Genomic DNA, 23,607 nt, shown 5'->3' on the forward strand with positions numbered 1-23,607 from the left:
GGTGCGTGAACCTCGGGAGCCTGTCCGTCCGTCTGTCCGTCCGTCTGTCCATCCATCCATCCGTCTGTCCGTCCGTCCGTCTGTCCGTCCGTCCGTGTGCGCCTGGACGCGTGGGGCTGCGCTGGGAGGGTGTGTGCGTGCGGTGTGTGCGGGGCTCCGTGCGCGTCCCCTCTGCGTGCGGGGTGGGGGGTAGGGGGGTGGCTGCGTGTGTCCGTGTGTCCTCCCCCCGTCTGTCCGTCTGTCCGGCCGCACCCCGGGGTGCCAAGGGGGAGTGGGTCCCCCCCCTGCCTGCACGTCTGACCCCGGGAGTCTGGATGCTGTGTGGGGTTTGGTTTTTTGGGGTGGGGAGCCTGCCGGTGGGTGTGCGTGTGCCCGGCCCGACGTGCGGGGTGCCCACACGCACGGCTCTGTGCCTGCCTTGGCCCTGTGCCCCCCGAGGGGCAGGCGGCCGTTGGGGGTGGGTTGTTGGGGTGTAGGGCTGTATGTGCGAGGTGTGTGGGGTTGGAGGGATGCAAGTCCCGGGTGTGGGGGGTTTCAGAGCTGTACGTGCGAGGTGTCTCCAGGCACTCCGGGGCCTCACCCTCTGCCCCCCCAGGACGTCGAGGCGGCGATGAGACTCCCGCTGGCTTTCGCCGTGCTCCTCCTGGCCTCGGCGCGAGCGCTGGCCGACGAAATGGGAGCCCCCGACGATCTCAGCTACTGGGCAGACTGGGCCGATGGCGAGCAGGCGAAGGTGAGCCCCGACGGGACATATGGACACCTCGGGGGGACCGAGCTGGCTCTGTGTGTCTGTGTGCATGCTGTGAGGCTCAGTGCTGGTGCGACCCCTCGGGGGCTGTGGGTCCAGGGTCCCCACTGATGGCTGCCCGCTGTCACCCCGCAGGAGGAGCTGCCACTGCCCCTGGAGCACTTCTTGCAGAGGATGGCGCGGAGACCCCGGCCCCAGCAGTTCTTCGGCCTCATGGGCAAGCGGGATGCCGGTGAGTGGGGTGGGGGTATTGTGGCATGCCTTGCACCGTGCCTCCCTAACCCCTTGCATCTCCCTCCAAAGATTTCATTTCGGTTGCTTGCATGTTTTTAATTGTCATATAAGACAAACGCTCCACACCTAGCAGCACGGTGTAACCCCGGTGCCATGCGGGACTGGGCGTGTGTATGGTCTGTAACGTGTCCCCTGCATGAAGTGGGAACTGGTCAACGCCACTCGGGGCCAGCAGATCTAACTTGTGCAGGCTTATCTGAAACAAGGTTTTGTAGTCTATTCAAAGGGAAGCACGGTTGTAAACATCACCTTAATTTTCCCTATAGGGTGGTTTCTGGATTTGATGCTTCAAAGTGTTACAGTAGCATCATATGTGTATGGCTATTCTTTTTATAACTTTATCCTTTTTTTTTTCCTCTTTCCTCTCCTCCTCCAACCAGGATACGGCCAGATCTCTCACAAAAGTAAGTTAAAATGCAAATATTTTAAGTAATTATGAGAAGATATTCAGGTAGATAATAGCGTTTTTCAGGGAATTAAGTAGAAGGTAGTTGAGTTTAGCTGAGGAATGGCAGCGCAGAGGTGGAGAACTGTTCTGCTAAAGGCAGAATACCCCACAGTCAAGTCTCAAACCTTACCTAGTCTGAGCTGCCACGAGCTTAGGGATTTCAAGCCACATTAATGTGTGGATGCTGCAGTTCTCTTTTATTTCTCTGGGGGCTTTCTGTAGCCTTTCTCATCGGCAAGGCAGGCTTACTGCCAGACTTGGAGAGGAACAATAAAGACAGCAAAATCTGGAAGATTACAATAGCAAGCTCCCGAGTCCCTGTGAATGATTCCAGGGGCGAGCCCAAAGGATCGGTTGTGAGATGCCGGGTGGGTGCTGCCCATGCTGTCCGGGCATGAATCAGCCCCCGCTCACCGCACAGCCTGGCTGGCCATGTTCTGCCCTACAAACACATCTTGCACTGTTAATAAGCGTGCCTTGCTTTGTTTCTGTGCAACACCGCATGGGAGATGGTGTCAGTAGTGCAGTGCTACCCAGTTGTGCATGGTGACAGTTTACTCTCTAAATATATATGTGAAGATGCTTAGGCAAGCTCTGGAAGACTTAACAAGGGAAAAATATCTTTTTTTTTTTTTTTTTTTTTTTACTTTGGAAGACCTCCTCTGTCCATAGAGGTCAATAACTGCCCCAGCGCTCTGTTAGTTAGGTTTTATAACTGGGATTATTTATTGGAAGACGAATTAAAGAGTCTGATACAAAGCTCATGCCAAACAGCCTGCTGACTAAAGTAAAAAAATTACAGCCTTCTGAAACTGCTTCGGCTAAAATTAATACCTGTGATGTCTGAAGATCATTTGTCTTGGCTTGTACATAAATTAGACAAGCAAAATTATTTCCAAAGAGAAATTTCTAAGTTTGCCTCAAAGTCAGCTTAGAGAAAGAAGAATGGCTCCTTCTCAGTCCTTACCTGAAACTTCAGCTATCACTATATCCAATATTTGCTGTAGGTCAGAAGTCGGACTAATTTATCCTCTACACATCCAGTGCCTCGAGGAGTACTAATGGGACAGGGAGACAATATCAGAACTCATAAATATTCCAGAAATAGAGCCAGACTGTCTAGCTCAGACATGTACAGACATTGAGCCCCATTGGCTTCATCTCCAGTGTGAGGGCACTGCCTTGTCTGTGGGGAAGATTTTCTTCCACATTACAGGAAAAAAAAGCACCAGTAGGTAAAATAGATGCATCACAGAGATGCAAGCTATGCCAAGATACTGCTTTCTCATGTGTGTGTCCAAATTAATCAGAATTGTACTAGGGGAGGAATAAGAATCAGTTATTGGCCATTGTTTTTCTGCTGTATTTAAAAAAAATAAAATAATAAAGTCCATCCAAGTAAATGATTGATATTCATTCTACATGTTCTGAGAGTGGCATGAAAAATTAGTGTGTGAGATGAACAGTTTGGGAGCCAGTGTCTTTGTTGGGAGAGCACATTTTCTTAAAATCCTGCTTATTTAAAATGTATTAAAACAGCCCCAAATATATATTTTTCAGGGCATAAAACAGACTCCTTTGTTGGACTCATGGGCAAAAGATCTTTAAATTCTGGTATGTATATGACTAAGTCTGGTACTCTGCTATACAGCTGCTTAACTCTGTTGCCTCTTTGTTCCCCCCCACTGGATGGCAGAAGCAGTCTTTAGTGGAGACACGGAGTTCTCTGAGAAGGGACCTGGTTTTTCTTTCTGAACCAAAATATGTCAGAGTGCCCTTCACTCCAACACTTGGGGTGGCCAAGCACTGTCATGGTGCACATGAGGTCAGGGGAAGGTCCCGAGGGCACTTGCCTCGCTCCCCCTGTCCTGGCTGGCAGCATGTGCTTCTGGTCCCCAAGGTGCTAAGGCAGAAAACAAGAAATGTTATTGATGCACCAGGAAAAAATCCAGATACTGAAAACATAAACCTCATTTAAACTTGTAATTGAAATACTGATCTCCTCAGATGAAGGGATACTCTCATCATCTCTGCAGATCATTATTCCTCATAAACTTGGAGCAGGAGGTGAAAGAGCAGAGACCAGCCATTAACACCACCTCAGTTTGCAGGTCAAGCTGCTAAACATTCCCAGCCTCTTCCAGCTTTACCTAAAAATAGCAAAAAGCATTTTAAGCTTTGAATAGATACAATGAATTTCTATTGTTTTCCCATGGCATCCATGTGGGGCAGAATTCTCCTCTCTCTTGCACGATCCCTGAGGGTAGTTCCAGGCTGCCAGGAGCTCCAGCTTCCCTCTGCTACAGGGTTGCAGTGAGGAAATCCCTCGCTGTGAACCATAAAGTGTCAGTTAATTCCTAGAACAGGAATTAAAAAAAAAAAAAAAAAAAAAGGAAAAAAGAAAAGAAAAAAAAAAACTAATGCCTATTTCATGTCTCTGAAATAGTTCTTGCTGTTTTTGTTAAATGGATGATAAAAGTTAAATTACTAGCTGACACCTTTATATTACTTGGATACATGCTGTGATCTATATTCTGCAATTATGGTTGTCAGTAACTTTTATTTTCAATTAAACCCTGTTCAGACTAGTAATATTGCTCTCTGCATCATTTTGCAAATTGCTATGTATCATGAATAATTTTGTACAATTTTATCTGTGGTGGCAATAGCTATTAAATGCATAATACCTGTAAATATATCTGCTATCATAAAAGTAAATAGCCTGGAAGTAACAGACCAGGTTTGCTTTCCATTGGGATTACATTTACATGAATATGAGGATATAATATACAGCAAATATTTTTAAAAGGCAAAGATTTGACTGCTCTAATTTCAAAATTGCTGGTATAGTTAGGATACTGTTGTGTGGTATTTAAGTATTTATCAGTAACAAAGGGGAATAATGAAGTTTTACCCCATTGGACTATGTAATACTGCCTGACAGGTAAAAATACAATTCACTGCTTTCCTGCCTGATTCCCCGAGAGGGAAATGGTAGGAAATTTCTTCTCATCCTCTTGAGAAGAAAGGTGCCAAGGGCTGATCAGGAATAGGTGCAAGGGTAGCTGTCACTTCTAGCTAACCCTCCCCACTGAGTGATGTTTAACTGGGCAGGATTTAGACCTTTCTGTGGCACCATGCTGTGGTTTTCTTCTTGTGCAGAAGCGCTGTGCCTCCTGGCAGTGTGCAGGTGTTTGTACTACCCTGGCAAAGGCTGGTGTGACAGCAGGGCTCCATAATGCCAGCATCCTTGTCCCTGCTCTGATGATGCCAGGATGCCACCCCAGGTGGAAAGTGCCGAGTACAGTAAAGATGCCATAATAATCTGTATTGAGAAAGGAAGCTCAATTCATTTTTTTCATTAGCCTGATGAAAATTGAAGCCTTCTGAATGTAAATCTGTCACTGATCCAACACAGTGCAGAATGCCCCAGGAGAGACGTGCATTTGCTTGCATGCACACACTCTGCCAAAGCCAGGATCCCTCGGGTTTGAAGCAAAGGTGACTCTGGTGACCAGCCACGTCCCACAGAGGTCAGGCTCTGGTGTTCCCTCTCGTGTTAAAAGAGCAAGAAGGAAAGCTGCTAAGCACCAAATTTGTTCCTGAAGACTATTTAAGTGGCAGTTGGCCCACAGGGTAGTCTGGGTTTTTGCCTAGCTCCTGCTTCAGACTTTAATAAAAGGTATCACTGTGTGTATGGGCTGGAGACAGGGAAGCTTTAAACCCAGCAGAGAGCTGCCAGCGCAGGACAGAAGGTGGGAATGGCAGTGCTGAAAGCCTCTGCTCACAGATTGACCAAGCGTTCAGGTCCCGCCTGTTAAATGCAGTACTGGGAGGTGAAGGGGCTCTGAGCTAACGCTACTGCGGGCAGCTCCACAGGCAGAAAGCACTGCTCAGACCTTGGGCAACCCAAAGAATCCCACAGTCTAAGGGGCAAGAGCAGCCCAAGGAGCTCAGGGCTGTGCCAGGACCCCACATCACTGCCTGGAAGGTGAGCAGGGGCAGCAGCCTCCAAATCGTGCTTTCCCCATGCACCCACCCATTGGCTGTTGGGGACAGGGTAGGATGCGTCCCCGTGGGAGCTGCAGCCACCCCATGCTCCGGATGCTGAGGTCACAGAGGCTTCCTTGTACCTGCTGGGGTCTATGCAGGGCTGCACGATGTGCTTCATGCCATTTTGTGCTTTTTTTTTTTTTTTTTTTGCAGGATCCTCTGAAAGGAGCATAGCACAGAATTACGAGCGGAGGCGTAAATGAGACATTCCCGTGCATTATTTATTAAACTTCATTTGTTCCAATGGCCAATGCAGTGTAATATAAACTAACCATTGTATGGAATAATTATTTATTTAACAATAATCGATGGGATTTTTTGTTGTTGTTGTTTTGAGTTAGACATTCAATAAAATGATTATTTTTCATATTGTGGCAGCGATACACGTTGTGTAGGTACATTGCGGTTCTGGAAGGACAGCTCCTTCAAGACCAGCAACCCTGGTAATGTCTCACAACAAAGCACATCGTTTGATATGACCTGTAAAGTTACGTTCACTAAACAGAGAAAAGATTCTTTCGTTCATCAAAAGTGAGTCTATATCAGCTTGACAACCAGTGCAGAACAGAGCTGATGTACAGTCTAGTGCCTCAATTTGTTTTCATGGTTTATAATGTACTGTAATTTCCGTATCAAAAAATATATTTGTATCATTGCAGCATGTTTTATGTTTTGTGACTACGTATCTATATATTTTAAAAAGGGGAGGGAGGGGGGTAAGGCTTGAATGTGAATCTGAGGTCTTCATTTCATAGTCTGGAATTTTATGATAGTTACATTTTAAATAAAAACCACTCTGGGGATTTTGCAACATACTTCCTCTGGTGATAGTGATGGCGTTATTTCCAGTGTGAGATACGGATCCAAGTAGCAGGGATCTCAGACTAGAAGGACATATCAGTGTAATGGCTTCCTTTTGCTATGATCCTCCTCCTGTGGGTTTGGGGGAAGCTCTGGGAGAGCTGCTGCTGGAGACAGGAGTTCCCAGGGCTGATCGGGGTCACACGAGGTGCCATTTGTTCTCGCCACTATGGGATCCAAGACATGCACTGACTGAATGAGAAGGGCTTGCTCTATCCCCCGGCTCCAAGTGGAACAATTTTCTGGGGATTTCATCCAATATTGTAGGTTTGTTATTTGAAAGCCAAGCTTTTAATAAATTCTTGCCCTCAGATTCACAATAAAAACACCTGTTGACTCAAACCAATTGAATGTGAGAAAAAAAAGAAAAAAAAAAAAAAAGAATGTAATCACCTTTTTAATTAAAATGTCTGCTTACTATATTTCCAGGACAGTCCCAAAATGCTACATACATCTCACCAGATGCCAAAGCATCTGTCTATTTGCTCTCCACCTGCTAAAATCTAGAGTTCTCTGATGCTTTTGTACAACCTTTCATCACAGATTAATCAGCAGTAAAAACAGCCAGAATACACAAGCCAAATTTCAAAATAAGCAATACAATTAACAGGTTGTTGGTTTGCATTTTTGAAGCGAACTTGGCAAACTCCATTTTCAAGTTTAACTGAGGACTCCCCACAATTGCACCCATTACAAGTGCTGGTGGACAGACTTGCCTCTCTGGGCAGCCTGTGCCAGTGTTTGGTCACCTGAACAGTGAAGACATGCTTCCTGATGCTTAGGGGAACCTCCTGTGCTTGTGATTTTGCCCATTGCCTCTTGTCCTGGCACTGAGCAACCCTGAACAGAGCCTAGCTCTGTCCCCTTTTTTCTCCAGGCTGAGAGCTTCGATGGAGCTCTCCTCATCGAAGGGGAGCTCCTCCAGTCCCTTCATCATCTTTATGGCCCTCCTCATTCCAGCAGCTCCATGTCTCGTACCAAGGAGCCCCGAACTAGACAGAGCCCTCCAGGTGTGGCCTCACCAATGCTCAGCTGAGGGGCAGAATCACCTCCCTTGATCTGCTGGCAGTGCTTTGCCTAATTAAGCCCAGGATACAATTAATCTTCTATGCAGCAAGGACATGCTGCTGGCTGATATTCAACTCAGTGTCCACCAGGACCCTTCAGTCCTTTCCTGCAAAGCTGCTTTCCAGCCAGGCAGCCCCCAGCACGTCCTGATGCCTGGGGTTGTTCCTCTGCAGGTGCAGGACTCTGCACTTCTCCTGGTTGAACTGCACAATGTTCCTTCAGCCTGTCCAGGCCTCTCTGGATGGCAGCAGGACCCTCTAGTGCATCAGCCACTCTGTCCAGTTTCATGCCATCTGCAAACTTGCCGAGGGTATGTGTTGCCCCATCTTCCAGATCACTGAGGAACACCTGTAACAGCTCAGCCCTTGCAGGTGTGGCTTCAGAAACCAGGGACGATCAGCTGAGATGGGGAGCACAGGCCAGTGGCAGCAGCTTCAGGCTGGACACTGCATCCTCACCCCCATCATTTTAGTGCCTGCAGGGAGGAGGCAGGGGCTGCACAGCACGAAACATGAGGCAGATCTGTGACAGGCACCTCACAAGTGCGAGACATGGAGGTACTAGTGCTCTGCCAGGGCTTGTTTTCAGAGCAATGAACCTCACTGTCAGCTCCCACTGAGCTCGGTGAGGAGGAAGCTGACTGCTGGGCTGTGGCATGACAAAGGGAGTGCAGAAATGTGCAGATGTGCACTGGGTGATGCTCAGCGAGGGGTGGAAAAATAACAACCCCAGAGCGGGTCTCACATGTTCAGAGGACAGCCCAGGCATTCATTAACAGCATCCAGCAAAGGACTGGGCCCTGAAACTTCCATTAAAATGATTTTCCCTAGAATAGAAGATAACCCTCCAGCTTCAAATACTCTCCTGTTACGTGGCTTTCTGAACAATGTCTTTAATTTGACCTTTGAAAAGATTCATCTCCACATCTGATGGTACATGTGCTAGTCCATGTTTTCAACAATAAGATTACAATTGGCATTGAGGATATGCTTGCACAGTCACACATTCCCACATACAAATAAAACACACCAAGAGGTACGGATTAACTAACTCCAACTATCTCCACCTACAGCACACACACAAAAAGTATATAATCAGGGCAGTATGTATCAGGGCAGTTTTCCAAAAGCTATATTTAGGATGACATTTGGAGCAGCAGCTTGTCCCTTCAGTGTGAAGGGAGAACATGCTTTAGATCAACAATGCTCCAGAGGAGACAGAGGAAGGAGGAGAAGGAGAAGGAGAAGGAGAAGGAGAAGGAGAAGGAGAAGGAGAAGGAGAAGGAGAAGGAGAAGGAGAAGGAGAAGGAGAAGGAGAAGGAGAAGGAGAAGGAGAAGGAGAAGGAGAAGGAGAAGGAGAAGGAGAAGGAGAAGGAGAAGGAGAAGGAGAAGGAGAAAGAGGAGTTCTGTTTTTTTTTTTTGGTATTCTGCCCAAGTCTGTCTTGCTCTCATCAGGCTCCTCCTGATGTCTCAAGGCTCAGGTGGGAATTCACAGCCTTATTCTCACACCCTTTTTTTGCCTTTATTAGAAAGCAATATAGTTCATACATTATTGAGTGCTTAAACATCAGAGGGACTTTTTAATAATTTCTGTTGTCTTTACCCTCCCTTTTGAGATGGTTGTCTCCTTTAGCATTTAAATGCTTTGTTTGTGTGTGCGCGCGCGCGTGTGTGTGTGTGTGTGATGGAAGGCATTGCTTGCAGCCCCAGGCCATGTGCGTCTTCAGCTCTGCAGCTCCATTGCAAGGTTTCAGGAGGCTGTCAGTGAGTCCCCTGCTGCCTCAGCCACAGCCAGCCACATCCATGACACAGACTGAGTCGTGTTTGATGTAACAGCCTGACATCCCTTGAGCTGCATCATCCGATCGATAAAGCTGCAGCAAGGGCATCAATCAGTGAAATGTGAGTGAGCTTTAAAAACTAAATATTAAAAATCTTTCTAGGAAGTCAGCACAGAAAGCAAGCCCAGGGTGATGCTCAGGGTAATTGTCCCACTGGGGAGGTGATGCAGGCGGTTCAATAGCACAGCTCACTACATGCTCTGCCCCCTTTTTTGCTTCTTTCTTCCCCAAAAATAGGTCATTTATGTGCCTCATGGCTGGTGGCCACTCACCTGCTGCCCACCAGCTCAGGCTTAGGTCCCAAATCCCAGGAGATGCTGAAGTCAGGCTGACAGCAACCTGTCTCAGCCAAGCGTGACCCAGAGGAACATCAGTTCAGTCCATCACACTCATCTCTTTGCCATGGCATGGAGACGAGTCCCCAGTGTGAAGATGCAACAAAATTTACCCCTGGGGACTGGGAAGGGTCTGGCTTCTCTGCACACTTTGCCAGGGGAGCCTGGGCTCTGCAACGCTTGCCCACCCAGCTGCCATGAGCAAGTCCTTTGCTGTGGCCATGCCGGGCCCTTCTTTTCAGTGTGATCCTAAGCAAAAGGAAAGGAAGACTCTGGAAATGTCTGAGTGGGGAAAACTCTGTGAAGGAGCCCAGCCCCCAGCCATTGTTAGCTGGAGCAGAATGACACCAAGAGTTTTAATTTTCATTATTTATTTTCATTTTTCAAATTATTGAAGTTATTCCATTTTTTTTTTCACTGTAAGCCAGTAACAGCTCCTTCAGAGCTACCAAGAGCCATTATTTATATGCAGACTTTGTCCCTGTACTTTCTTAAACTCTAGCTCAGATAAGTGCTTTAGCACAAAGAGATATTGCACAAGTCCCAGTGCAAACCTTGCTAATGATCAAATTTTTCCACAACGAGCCTGAACAGTTCCCTCAGCCATAATATTGCAGACTTTGTTAATGAACTTCTCCCAGAGCTCCGGGACAGGAGCACGCGGTGGCTCCTTCCCTGAGGTGATGCTGTGCTGCTCTGCCATGCAGCCGCCTGCAAGTTCACGTACAGCTCCGTGTCCTCATGCTACCTCCAAAACAGCTTGCTTCCATGTACAGAAAAGAGTTGTTACTGGAACTGTAGGTTTTATTTTGCTTTGTTTTTGCTGGGAGCAAGCATACAAATCCATGCTACCAGTCTACAGCCTTATCTACATCCTTCAGAGATAACAAGCATATTCTCTTCACATTATTCTCTCAATATTTTTGGAATACCATAGACTGAGACATTTGTCAACAGGAGGGATGTCTAGGCTCTATGAAATTCATTATGTTATTCATTAAAAATGACCACTGCTCCATCCCTGATAGATATCTGGTTTCTGTCAGAATATAACAGCAACTCCGCAGCTCAGGGCTCAGAAAGAAAGAGAAGTAAACAGAGAGCACTACAGCTGCCTAAGTGCAAAGAAACTTATGAAGAATGATAAAAGACAAGGCAGAATGTTAAGAAAAAGTTCTAGCAAATTAACAGTTTTACTTGGAAAAAATAAATAAAATAAAATAAAATAAAATAAAATAAAATAAAATAAAATAAAATAAAATAAAATAAAACACAAACAAGAAAACAAAATCAATTAAACCATTTCTTATACTGCTATTTAAGAACCACAGCTACAAAAGAGTTAAAAGATATACCTGTACCAACAAGTCATTATACTTCTGTCATTTCTTTATACAGGAAGTAGTTGGAACTGAAAACATCTAACTGAACAAGAGATGAACACTTTTAATCAAAAACAACCAATTTTGGCACAGAAATGCTTTTTAGTTTCGTTGTTGTTATTCTCAGAAAACAATAAGCACAGTGTATCAAAGCACTAAAATTCAAGCAATTTCCTTTGAAAGCAAAACTTGCTTGGAGAAGATATTCGTTAGTTACTGAAGGAATATATGTGTACAGGAATATATGTCTACATTAAGACTGCTTTTAAAAGCAGAAGTTAAACATTAAATCCTGCTGGACAGGTAATCAAGCAATGGTGACAGGTCTTCTGAGTGAAAAATAGGCTATGGTTATGTCTGTTAAATTATATGATGAGCACAACTCAGAAATGAACTTTTCAAGGTGATAGAAAAGAGATTTTAAGAGACATTTTGCATGTACCTATAGTTATTTGTTTGCAGATGAAAAATGTTGCATACACACTTATTTGTTTCTTTTTTATTGCTCACAGGACGTACCCATGTGCTTGAGTTTATTTTAACAGCAGTACACCACACAGCTGAAGAAATAATTCTGCTCACTGTTTCATTTCTTTCACAGCTTTTGTATTTGAGATGCACCATGTGGTGCATTACGGGGCACTGGGACTCTGCTTAGAAATGGAGCTGCTGCATTCATTACCGTGAAACCCTGCGGGGCAGCCCGGCATAAGCAGCCCCGTGCTCAGCTCACCCCTGTGCCATGGTGCTACCTGCAGCCCAAGCAGCCCAGGGCCACGAGACCTCATGCACGTCCTGATGCCACACTGGAGCCTGGATGGGGTGAGCTTGTTTTACAGATATCCCCTCTAAGGATTATGGAAATCACCTGGAAAAGAAGATAGAACGGTACAAAATATTCCCCCCTCTACTTTTGTAAATTGCCTACCTCTATTCAGAGCTGAGAGTCTGAGAAGAGTTTATTTGCTTATTTTTTTCAATTGTTTTCCAGGGAAATATTTGTTTTACCATCGCTGCTGGTATTGATGCATTTAAAGAACACAGCTACGTGCATTGAAGAGGAGATGATTTATTGTACTGAATATAAAAAGTGAATCTCAACCAGCATTTACCATTACAATGGCTAAAAGAATATGGGCTGGAGCACTTTCCAGCTCAGACAACTTACAACTATTTGCAAACAAAACAAAACAAAACAAAAACAAAAAAGCTTTACTGCAGAGCACAAATATAAAACTTACAAACCAAAAAATACCAGATTTTTAAGTCTCTCTCAAAGCAATGAATTTACTTTGTCTCCCATTAGGAAGTGTTTGTGTTGAATAGAATCCGATGAGCCTGCTACATATTATAAAACAGGGGAAATGTTAAAGGAAGTCAGCTTGAACCATAACATGAATACATTATTTGCATATTTCAAAGACCTTTATTTGATGGTATTAGATTTTATAGGTGAACTATGGAGCTAAGAGAGAATTTTTACTTTTTCCTTTGGCAAACAGAACTGGTGTTTCATAGTTTTTAATGCTAGTTCTTACAAAAACTTGTTCAAGATGCCCCTTGAGAAAGATGACCCATGCCAATGAAGTGCTGTTACGTCTCATTTCCTCTGATGTTTTCAGCAGGAACCATGCACTGGAGTCACGAGTTATATGAGATTCTCAAACTTCATGCTGAAAGAGAAATAAGGTTTCTAGGCACCATGTTAAGAAGAAATTTTTAAAATTATTCAGAAAGCAGAATATTTAATATATATATATATATACGTATATATATATATATATATATATATATATATACACACACACATAAAAGCCCAGAAGGGCTGCACATCACCTTGGTTTAGAGGAGTCCAACAAGCCCATGAGTAGGGCAGAAGACATCTAGGAACTCCCTGTTGGTCACAGCCATACCATCTGAGCGTGCAGAGAGAAGTCCCAGCTGCAGGACAAATACATTTCACATGACAATTTTTAAAACTTATATATAGAGAGAGCTTTGTTGCAAAAGGTATTTCTAAAGATTTTCTCCATGCTCCTCAGCAGAACTTTTGCTTTGAACTTTCACTGTTTGGCCAACCATTAGAATTGTAAAGAGAGCTTTCAACTTCCTGACACAGCAAGTGTATGCAGGAACTGCCATGTAATGTCATTTCTTTATTAATATTTGGCTTTTAATTCACATTGTGATGTTCAGGAATAGACGCTATAGGGAAAAAAAAGTATTTCTATTTATACAAGAGGTTAGCAACCTTATCTGAATAGCATATTTCAGTGATCTGAGATTCAGAGCAAGCAAGTCAGATGTTCTTTGGTTATCCAAAAAATAAAATAAATAAAAATTAAAAAAAAATAAAAAAGGAAATAAAAGAGAAGAGGAAAAAAAAAAAAAAAGACCAAAGTTAAAACCAGGGTGTAACATCATATCATGAAATATTTTCTTGAAAATATCTACATAAGCTCCTTCTGAAAGAAAACCATGAACCACACAGGGATCAGCAACACTGTCCAGCAGCCAGAATCCTCTCTTTCAACCAGCTTCACTGACAGAGAAAACCACAATTCAAAACCCAGGGTACTGTAGACAGACAAGGGTGCTCAGGAGTTCAGAGCAGCAGTATGACCATAGTCCTTTGCTTCACTTGCTTCACTTTTAAATACACCTCGAAAGATACAACAATCACAGCACCCCAAATGCACACTTCAAGCATTCGATCCAGCTGAGGCAGCTATTGCAGCATTTAAGGGTGATTATGTCAAATTGCTAGAGCTCAATATTTCTTCAAAGACCTGATCTACTGAAGTGCTCATGTATCTTTCTGGTTTTGTCTACTCAGAGCAAAGGAGATCAAAAGTTGTAATAGAAACACAAATGGCTCCTGAGTGGCTGCAACACTTTTTCAGGTAACTTAATTGAAAAGCATGAGTGATGTCTCCTATACCTTGTTTTTTGATATCGATTCCTTCAGAGACATCTAAAACAGAAACAATTAAAGAAGCAAATAAACATCCAGAGATTTAAAGTAAAGATAATCCTTAAGTAAAAGGGAATATTTCACAGAGTACCCTGGATGGAGCCATCTGATCTGTTTGACAAGTAATGCTATCACTTCAGAGAACATTAAATTTGCTAATATACTTATCCCTTTCCTTGTGTTTGAAGCAAAAACAATTTAGCTTGTTCCACTTTTTGTTTCATCTCTCACACAAAGGCACTTCTCCACCTGCTAAAATGCAGTGTTACATGGAGCTGAGCTTCTCCTCCTCTCGGGGAGTCCCCAAGGACAAAATCACTCCACTTCCAGCCTTGAGACAGGTGTCACCTCGGAAGTGGCTTTGTGACTCCTGGGATCATCTGGTAATTAGAGCACAGAATGTAAATACTGTCCTTTCATCAGCACTCTGATGATAACAATATTTATCCTAAACCTGTGCTGAGTGCACATCACATTTCTTACCCAGTAGTTAAAAACTTCTGATCTCCCTGTAATATCAATTTTCTATGAAACAAGGGCAATTTTTATCCACAGGAATAATGTAGGAATCTCTCATTCCCTCCTAGAAACTTTGATGGAGCCAGGTCATCTCTGGAAAGTATTTGCATATTTAAACTGTTTCATTATCTCATAAAAGTCTCTAATTGGTCATTTGCATGCTAAGAGAAGAAGAATGTTAACAAAAAGGAAGAGACAGAGGAAATCAACGCAAATACCTCTTCACAATCTTACAGAGCAAAAGATTTAAAAAAAAAGGGGGAGGAAAAAGTGTATTTGGGAAGGAAAGAATTGAAAAAAAAATACAAAAAAAAAATGTCCACGATGAAAAAATATTACATCACAGTAATTATTTCTTTAATAGACTACTTCAATAAGACATTTGCATAGAGGGCACATTTCTACAGAGCGTTAGTCATTACATTTATCTTCTTTTCTATTTCAAGCTGGGGCAGTAAGCCATGCTTAATTTTAAACATGACAGGAGAGCCGTCTGACAGCTCCAGCTGTTTCGGCTTGTGTTCTTCTGCACCAGAGCAGAAATATCTGCACAAACCCCTACATTAATCACCCTGAGCTATTTTGAAATCATTTAATTCTTTAACAGTGAAGGAGGTGTGATTTAAAAATAAATAAATCATGCTGAGATGTCTGAACGAAATTCCTGTAGCCTGGCATCCACCACAAGTACTGGTTGAAAGATAAAGTGAGACAAGGGGTGGGGGGAAAAGATCTCTAGATCATTTATATATATATATATAACATAAATATATAATACATATTATATAATATAAATATTTATTTATATTTATCTATGTGAACCGAAGTCAGATGCATTTTAACTTACTTGGGGCAGCTAATTGTCTTACTGATAACATATGCATCAATATAAACCATTTAATCATTTCACCTTTACTTCAGGTCCTGTTTCCCAATATAGACCCTGTCTAGTAGGTGACTGGCCTCTTCGGTGTCCTGCTCTTTGGATGTTTCTGAGTCCCTTCTTCAAGGTCCTGAGCATCACTAGAAGCTGCTGAGATCATCAAACATGGAGAAACCTTACTTCCCAGAGGGAAGGAATCAGTAGAAACTAGTGGTTTTCAGGCTGGACTAAACAGGATTTTTAGCCATGTCAATGAAGCTTTCAAGGGGCTACTTAATTCCATTTTTATAGAACCACATGTTGGGTTGGGTTGGAAAGGACCTTTAAAGATCATCTAGTCCAACCATCCTGTTGTGGGCAGGGATATCTTTCACTAGATCATGTTTTGTTTCATTAGACCTACGTATAGTTTTAGGGTAAATACCTTTCTGAAAATAAAATATAAATGTTTTTATATTAGACCATGGCAAAACCAAAAAAAAGAGAAAATAAGTTTTCCTTTGAATTAAATGTTTTGTATTTCATGTTTGTGTATGTTTGTGTTTGTTTTTTTTTCTTGAAAACAATTTCATGGCACAGATCAAGCCTGGCAGTCCTGCGCTAGGATGGACAGCTTAACCAAGAGAAACACATTTGCCTGGACGTGGTCAGCATATGGCGAGTGTGAGCCACCAGGCCCTGAGCACAAATCAGGAGAAAAAGTGATTTTTTCCACCAGACTAAGCACACTGAACTCAGGAAGGTATTAAAATAGTTACAATCACTCTAAATTAATCCAACGTGCTTCTGAAACAAACATGAAAACACCAAGCAAACACTACCCAACCAGCCATTGCTTTCTGGGAAATTCTATCTGGATTTACCAAAAGATACAACACATTGTTGAAACAACACTAGACTGGTTTCAAGAAAACCTAAAATTTAAATAATAATTAAAAAATCAGCTGGCATCTGTAGTCAAGCCTGGCATTTACAAAGACTCAAGTCTGGAAAGGCTCAGAACTACCTTGCTGCCCCCAGCTTGGTGATCAAGCCCAGAAAAGGAGTGTCCCAGTGTCCGTTCAGGACAGGGAAGTTCTGCTACTCCAGTTTAGGTACTGTTCTTATTTTCCTGAGGCTGCAGGATAAGGAGAGGGATTCTGTGGATGACACCAAGATGTGTGGTGAGGATGACATGCTGAAGGGAAGGGATACCATCCAGAGGAACCTTGACAGGCTCGAGAGGTAGGCCTGTGCAAACTTCATGAAGTTCAACAAGCCCAAGCTCAAGATCCTGCACCTGCTTTGGGACAATCCCAAGCATGAACATAGGGTGGACGATGACTGGATAGAGAGCAGTCCTTTAGAGATAGACTTGCAAGTATGGGTGGATACAAAAATAAATACGAGCTGGCAACATGCACTTGAAGCCCAGAAAGCCAATTGTATCCTGGGCTGCATCAAAAGTAGCGTGGCCAGCAGGTCAAGGAAGAGGATTCTCCCCCTCTGCTCTGCTCTCATGAAACCCCACCTGGAGTGCTGATTCAGCTCTAGGGCCCCAGCACAGGAAAGGCATGGGCCTGTTAGAATAAGTCCAGAGGAGGGCCACAAGGATGATCAGAGGGCTGGAGCACCTCTCCTGTGAAGACAGGCTGAGAAAGTTGGTGTTATTTAGCCTGGAGAAGAGAAGGCTCCAGGGAGACCTTGTAGTGTCCTTCTAGTACTTAAAAGGGGCCTACAGGAAAGATGAGGAAGGACTCATTGTCAGGGAGTAATAGGACAAGGCATAATGGCTTTAAGCTAAAAGAGAGGAGATTTAGGTTAGCTACAAGGAACAAGTTAATTCTGAGGGTGGTGAGGCACGGGAACAGGTTGCCCAGAGAAGCTGTGGATGCCCCATCCCTGGACGTGTTCAAAACTGGGCTGGATGGGGCTTTGGGCAGCCTGGTCTGGTGGGAGGTGTCCTGCCCATGGCAGGGGGTTGGAACTAGTTGGTGCTTAAGGGTCCCTTACAACCTGAACTGTTCTGTGATTCTATGAATCTATGAAAAATCCTTCTCAGAAATAGGAACTGCAAGCTCAGGGTACAGCAGCATGTCTGCTTTGGGATGTTTCTACAGACCAGAAGGCAAGACAGGTAGTTCAGGTGCCATCACTTTAAGAGTGAGAAGATTTGTCTTCTCTGTTCTACTTCTAGGGCACCTTGGGCTTGCAGGTCTTCACGTCCCACTCTGCCACATCCCTCAGGATAGGTGGTGATGGAGACAAGTGGTGCCGTCACTCAGCTAACTTACATATCTGGGTTGTGGCTCTGCCCAATTCCCCAAGCAAAATTTGTTTACATCCGGAGCCCTCCAAGGCGTTGTTTTTCTCTCAGACGCGTCGCCCGCTCAGCAGAGCTGACGATTTCAATCCCCCAAAGAATGTCACAGTGTTTCGCAGTCCTCCGCTTCACTATTTAACAGGCGTCTTGCTTAAGCAGAGATGACCTAAACCAGATGGATTTTGCAAAACATTTCTATTATTCACCCAGCATGTAGTGCAGCTGATTTTGGTTTGCATTTTTATGGCTCAAACAGGAAAACTCATCTCCAAGTCGCCATTGAGATAAAGGATGTCGATTTTAATAAAAAACGGAGGGCAGGGGGCACACGCAGGGAAGAAGACTAACAAGTTGTCTTTGAGCCCAAGCATTGGAAAGGCCCAACTCATTTGATGTCAGCTTATCCTACCACAGGGGATCCCATATTAATTTGCTCAGATACCACCACCATTGGTGGTGTCTCTATGCAAGGCTGCAGGTTTCTGGGAGAACAGCTATGGCTCAATCCCCTTTCTCACCTGACACCTACACAGATGGGGTCCAGACTTATGCTTTTATGATATCCACTTTACAACCACACCCTGCCAATGTGCACTCAAACCAGCATTCCTCTTTCTCTCAAGCCAGCACCCACAAGCTCTCATTCACCTGAGTAACACCGTAGTAGCATTTCTTTCCTTGACTTCTCTGGTCTGGCCAGATCCTGAGCTCAAAGCTCTGGCTGGGCTCACTGACACTATGGCATATTGCTCTCAGCCATATATCTTTGTTGATGCCCAGACACGACTGGGCAGAACACATCATTCAGTAAGAAAGAAGCTATCAAACATCACCATCTCACATTTAGTATCAAAGCATGGACTCACTCAACCTATGTGGTCAACTCAGAGTTACAGTGCAAAGAGAGGGAAGCCTGTCTCACTGTCTCCAAACACCATGTTTAAGTCCAAGGTCCCCATGCCTTTTTTTTTTCCCCTGTAGGAGAGGAAAGATACATAAATAAATAAATAACAACTTCCTGATGAAAACTTCAAATCAAGATTATTGTATCAAGGAAAGCATATGCAGACAGAAGTGAAAAAAACATGAATCTCAGCTGGTTATTCCCGAATTTACTTTCACAGCATTCTTTTGAGAGCAGGAAATAGCTCCACGGAAGAGGGCAGTGAGGTTTTCTCCAGTTCATGAGGCAAGTCTATGTTGGAGTGAAAAATCAAGTCCAAGTTTCCTATCCTCTTTGGAAACCAGATGGTTCAAGAACTGTGCTGAGAGTGGCATTTCACTGTGCCTCAAAACATGACATAAAATGCATTATTTCAGAAAACAGAGCTGGGTGTCACAGTACCCTCATATGCACATATCCCTTTTCCCAGTGACCGTCGATTTGTTAACACATCTTTTCTGTAAGTAACTCATCTACTGCAAAGAGCAGGCTGTCACACTACGTTTCATTGTACAATACACTCAAGTGCAGTGACAGCAACAGGGAAGAGTCTGTATGAAATGATGACAAACACAGCTGGAAAATATGTGACTCTAGACACAGAGTCTGAGGGTGCTCACAGGGAAGCACAGGGGTGCCCCACACCATATCCCTGACCTCAATACAATTCCTAACACTGGTGCTATTGCAACTTAATCTATGGATTTCAGTGTAAGGGGAGAGGAGGCAGGCAGAATTGTCCAGGGTGGAGAACCACAGACAGCAAGACAACGGTCGCTAGAAAATAGAAAGTACAGTGAGAGTAACTAATAGAGACATATCAGCTTATCATCCAGCAGAGCATCACAGGGGTGTCACTACAGATGTCTCGCCTTAATCCAGGAGGCTGTCTCATATTTTGAATGTCACCAATAACACCTGACATACTGACCTCTTTGCTATGCAATGCATAGGAAGGATTTAGTTCTCTCTTCCAGCAGGCACCTCTGTCATCTTCTATGCCAGATTCTGCATACACTCAAATCATACTGATTTAGAATCATAGGATAATTTAGGTTGGAAAAGACCTTCAAGATTAAGTCCAAACATCCCCTAACACTTAAGTCCACCACTAAATCATGTTCCTAAGCACCACATCCACACATCTCTTAAAATACCACCAGGGATGGCAACCCCACCACTTCCCTGGGCAGCCTGTTCCAATGTCTAACTGCCCTTTCTGTGAAGAAATTCTTCCTGATATCCAATCTTGGCACAATGCAAGGCCTTTTCCTTGCATCCTATCACCTGTCGCCTGAGTAAAGAGACCAACACCCTCATTGCTGCAACCTCATTTCTGTCAGTTTCAGAGAGCAATGAGGTCTCCCCTCAGCCTCCTTTTCCCCAGACTAAACGGCCCCGGCTCCTTCAGCTGCTCCTCATATATCTGGTTTTCCAGTCCCTTCACCAGCTTTGTTGCACTTTACCACACATGCTCAAGCACCTCCATGTCCTTCTTGTAGTGAGAGGCCCAAAACTGAACACCATACTCGAGGTGCGGCCTCACCAGAGCCAAGTACAGGGGGACGATCGTCTCCCTGGTCCTCCTGACCACACCATTTCTGATGCAGGCCAGGATGCTGTTGGCCTTCTTGGCCACCTGGCATGCTGCTGGTTCACATTCAGCTGTCTGTCAGCCAGCACCCCTAGCTCCTTGTCTGCTGGGCACCTTTCCAGTCACTCCTCCCCAGGCCTGTACCACTGCACGGGGTTGTTGTACCCCAAGTGCAGTACCCCGTGTTTCGGCTTGTTGAATGCCATGAGACTGGCCTTGGCCCATTGGTCCTGCCTATCCAAATCCTTCTGCAGAGCCCTCCTACCCTCAGGCAGATCAACACTCGTATCCAACTTGGTGTCATCTTCAAACTCAGTGCACTCAATCCCCTCATCAATGTCATTAATAAAAATATGAAACAAAGCTGGTCCCAATACTGGGCCCATTTGGGGAACACCATTTGTGACCGTCCAGTAACTGTATTTAACTCCTTTCACAATGACCCCTTGGGCCTAGCCATCCAGCCACATTTTTACCCAGCAAAGAGTTCATCCTTCCAAGCCATGAGCAGCCAGTTTCTGCAGGAAAAGGCTGTGGGAAAACAGTATTGAATGCCTCTATGTCAGCAGACTTTTCAGTTACAGGCAGTGAAAAAAAAATCCTCCTTATAATATAGAAAATACAACAAAGGGCTTTCACAGGAAATGGGCGTTTGAAGCTTGGATTCCCACAGATGGCACCAACTCGGCTCCAGTAGAGCCTGAGCCACATGGGGCCAGTCCATAGCATGAAATTCACCGAAATTGTGCACAGAAATCCCAACTTCAGCATATTCCTGAAATATGGAAATATGAAATACACCATAATGAACAGCAACGTCCGCAGATGGTAGCCAATTATCAGGCCAGGCAATGGCAACCTGTGCATCCACAGCGGAGCTTCCCTACACTTCCTTACCACCATGATTTAAGCTGGAGGAAACAATCAAATCTTCCTGCCCTGCCCTCAGAGGCTGCCAAAAGAGTTCCAATTAGTGTCAATTGGGATAATAGCTCTATTTGCATTTTTAAGCTATTATTAGCAAGTTGTCAGTCAGCCAGTAATTTGTATCACTTTGGTATAATGAGTATTTAAATATTTAAAAAGAGAACATTCCTTTCTACCACCCCCTTCCTTTTTGTGCTAAAATAATAATGGTTTTAATCAAAAGTAATTTGTATTAATATACATTTTGCCCCAGGTGTTAAGAGCAATCTTCAAGAGCAGTGGTGAGAGATGTTAAATAATACAGTTTATTAATATAGACAACTCTTTATAGCCACGACAGTAGCAGAAATGGAGGCTGCTTTTGCAACCAGATCGTTCTGCCTCTCTCTTTGGCTTCTGTAAGATGATTATAATGTAGAAATTGAGGTCAGTTTCAATTTTCTTTACCCAGGATTACAATTCCCTAAAGGACTAATTTGGATCCATTATTCCATCCTCTCAATGCAAATTCCACAACTAAGCACCCAGTAGTGCATGATGCTTTTTCCCAGGGTCCTCCCAGAGCAGGTGAAAGGCTGTGCTGGTCAAACTGGACAACCAGCTGCGTGCTGCCTTTGTATCACCAGAGTTGCTGGGAGATGTTGTTTCCTGACAGGATTTTATTCTGCTTTCTGAGGTACAGTCTCTGCACCATTATGTCATCACATAAAGCTCACAGAACACATGGATTGCTCCATGTATAGAAATAGGAAATCTAAATGCATATGATGTGCTGCATTTTACAATGTTTATTCAAAAGCCAAACTAATTATTTTGAGGGAAGAAAAAAAAAAAAAAAAAAAAAAAAAAAAAAGCAGAGGTATGGCCCCTATGCACATCTGTAAAACTTCCTAAGAGGATTCATAGGCATACAGAGTCATACACAATCTGAAATCCCATGATCCATATGTTAACTGTGACAAAAAATGGGGTGGAAGGGCAGACTTCAGAGGTAAAATCAACATCTCCCGTTCCCCAGCTGCATTACCTACCATATTCCTTAGAATTGGCATTCTATACCTGTTCTAACTCACATTTACAATTTATAATATTGTAAGCAGTTTTAAATTATTTTAAAATTTAATATTGAATGCACTCAATATTAATGTATTCAACTCTTTGCTGCCTTCTCACCTGCAGCACCAGAATAAGAAGCTCTGCACAGTATCTTGTGAGCAAGATTAATTAAACCTACTTTTCCCCTCATCATCTTCGCTCCTATTCTAATTTACTGTTTATTAAATTCACTTCCATGAAGCTCATAAAAAAAAAAAAAAAAGTCAGCAACAAGCACGTGTGAAAAAACAGGCTACAAGCACAACTGAAACAGGATGGAAAGCAGTTTTCACCATGCACGGAGTCTGTTTGCCCTGACACGTTAACAACGGCTGCCATCTGCTGGATAGAAAGCCACTAGGAAAAAATAACTTTCAATCCAAATTCAGACTTTGACAGACTGTTTTTGGCCTGCTGGAGTTATATCTTGCCCTCCTCAGACAGAGGCTCACGCCCCACAGCATGCATGCAGAGCAAGGGGCAAAAGTCTGATGCTCTGCAGTGGCAAACTCTTCTTATGACCCCCAAGTACAGGTGGAACAGTAACATTGAGTGGATCTTAGGGTACCATTGGCATCTTCTGTTGTAGCTCCTTGGGCGTTTCGAAAGATCCAAACACAAGCATACATTACCCTACCAACCTCCAAAATACCAGAGCAGCACAAACCACCTTTGCTTCTTCTTCAGTTCCTTCTCTCCTTCTTCGAGCTTTGTAAAAATATGAGCCATTACTTCTACCGCAGTCAAGTTCATTCATACCCTTTTGAAAGCTTCCTAACTGCAGCCCCTATGCCAACTATAATGTATCAGTTCATATGTAAATAAAGAATTCCAACAAAATGGGAACCCCCAACCTTCCACACCTCACCAGCACCATCCAGGTGCTTCATGTGCATGCCTGCTGCCCTTAGGAAACACCTGAGGAATATGAGATTTACCTAACTAGAATAGCACACAGGCTCTCCTGTACCTCAGCTCCAGTCTTTGGGGTTCACTGCTCAACAGCCAGTTCAAACACAGGTTTACCTTGTATTAATCCCCCTTACATTACTATTTTTTTTTATTTACTTGTCATGTATTAGGTCTGTGTCAGAATAAAAGACTAAGTCCAGCCCTCCAGAGTCTCAGAATAATTTTTCAGTATTTTATTTTTAACCCCAATTTACCACATTTTCTCAGTTCTGAGTACAGAAACCTGACAGCTTTGATTGACACTAACTTTGAATAAAATTCTCTAAGTAATTAGACTCCAGAGTAGACATAAACACTGGTTCCTGCAACCTAACTTTCCAAAAGCATTTTTTTTTTTATCTTGATGAAATCAGTTAAATAAGCATCACT

The 23,607-nt window shown here is 43.7% G+C and overlaps 1 protein-coding gene across 1 annotated transcript; it reads left to right on the forward strand.

The window, feature by feature from the left end:
- Positions 1-610: 610 nt before the first annotated feature.
- On the forward strand, positions 611-5,746 carry TAC1 (tachykinin precursor 1; the record flags this gene model as incomplete). The annotated part of the gene is made up of 5 exons (XM_084306807.1): positions 611-733; positions 884-980; positions 1,423-1,446; positions 3,051-3,104; positions 5,697-5,746. The coding sequence occupies 5 exons, from the start codon at positions 611-613 to the stop codon at positions 5,744-5,746; spliced, it is 348 nt and encodes a 115-aa protein (XP_084162933.1).
- Between the last annotated feature and the right edge of the window lie 17,861 nt (positions 5,747-23,607).

The sequence above is a fragment of the Netta rufina genome (assembly GCF_964035555.1).
Source record: "Netta rufina genome assembly, chromosome: 2".
In the NCBI taxonomy this organism is placed as follows: Eukaryota; Metazoa; Chordata; class Aves; order Anseriformes; family Anatidae; genus Netta; species Netta rufina.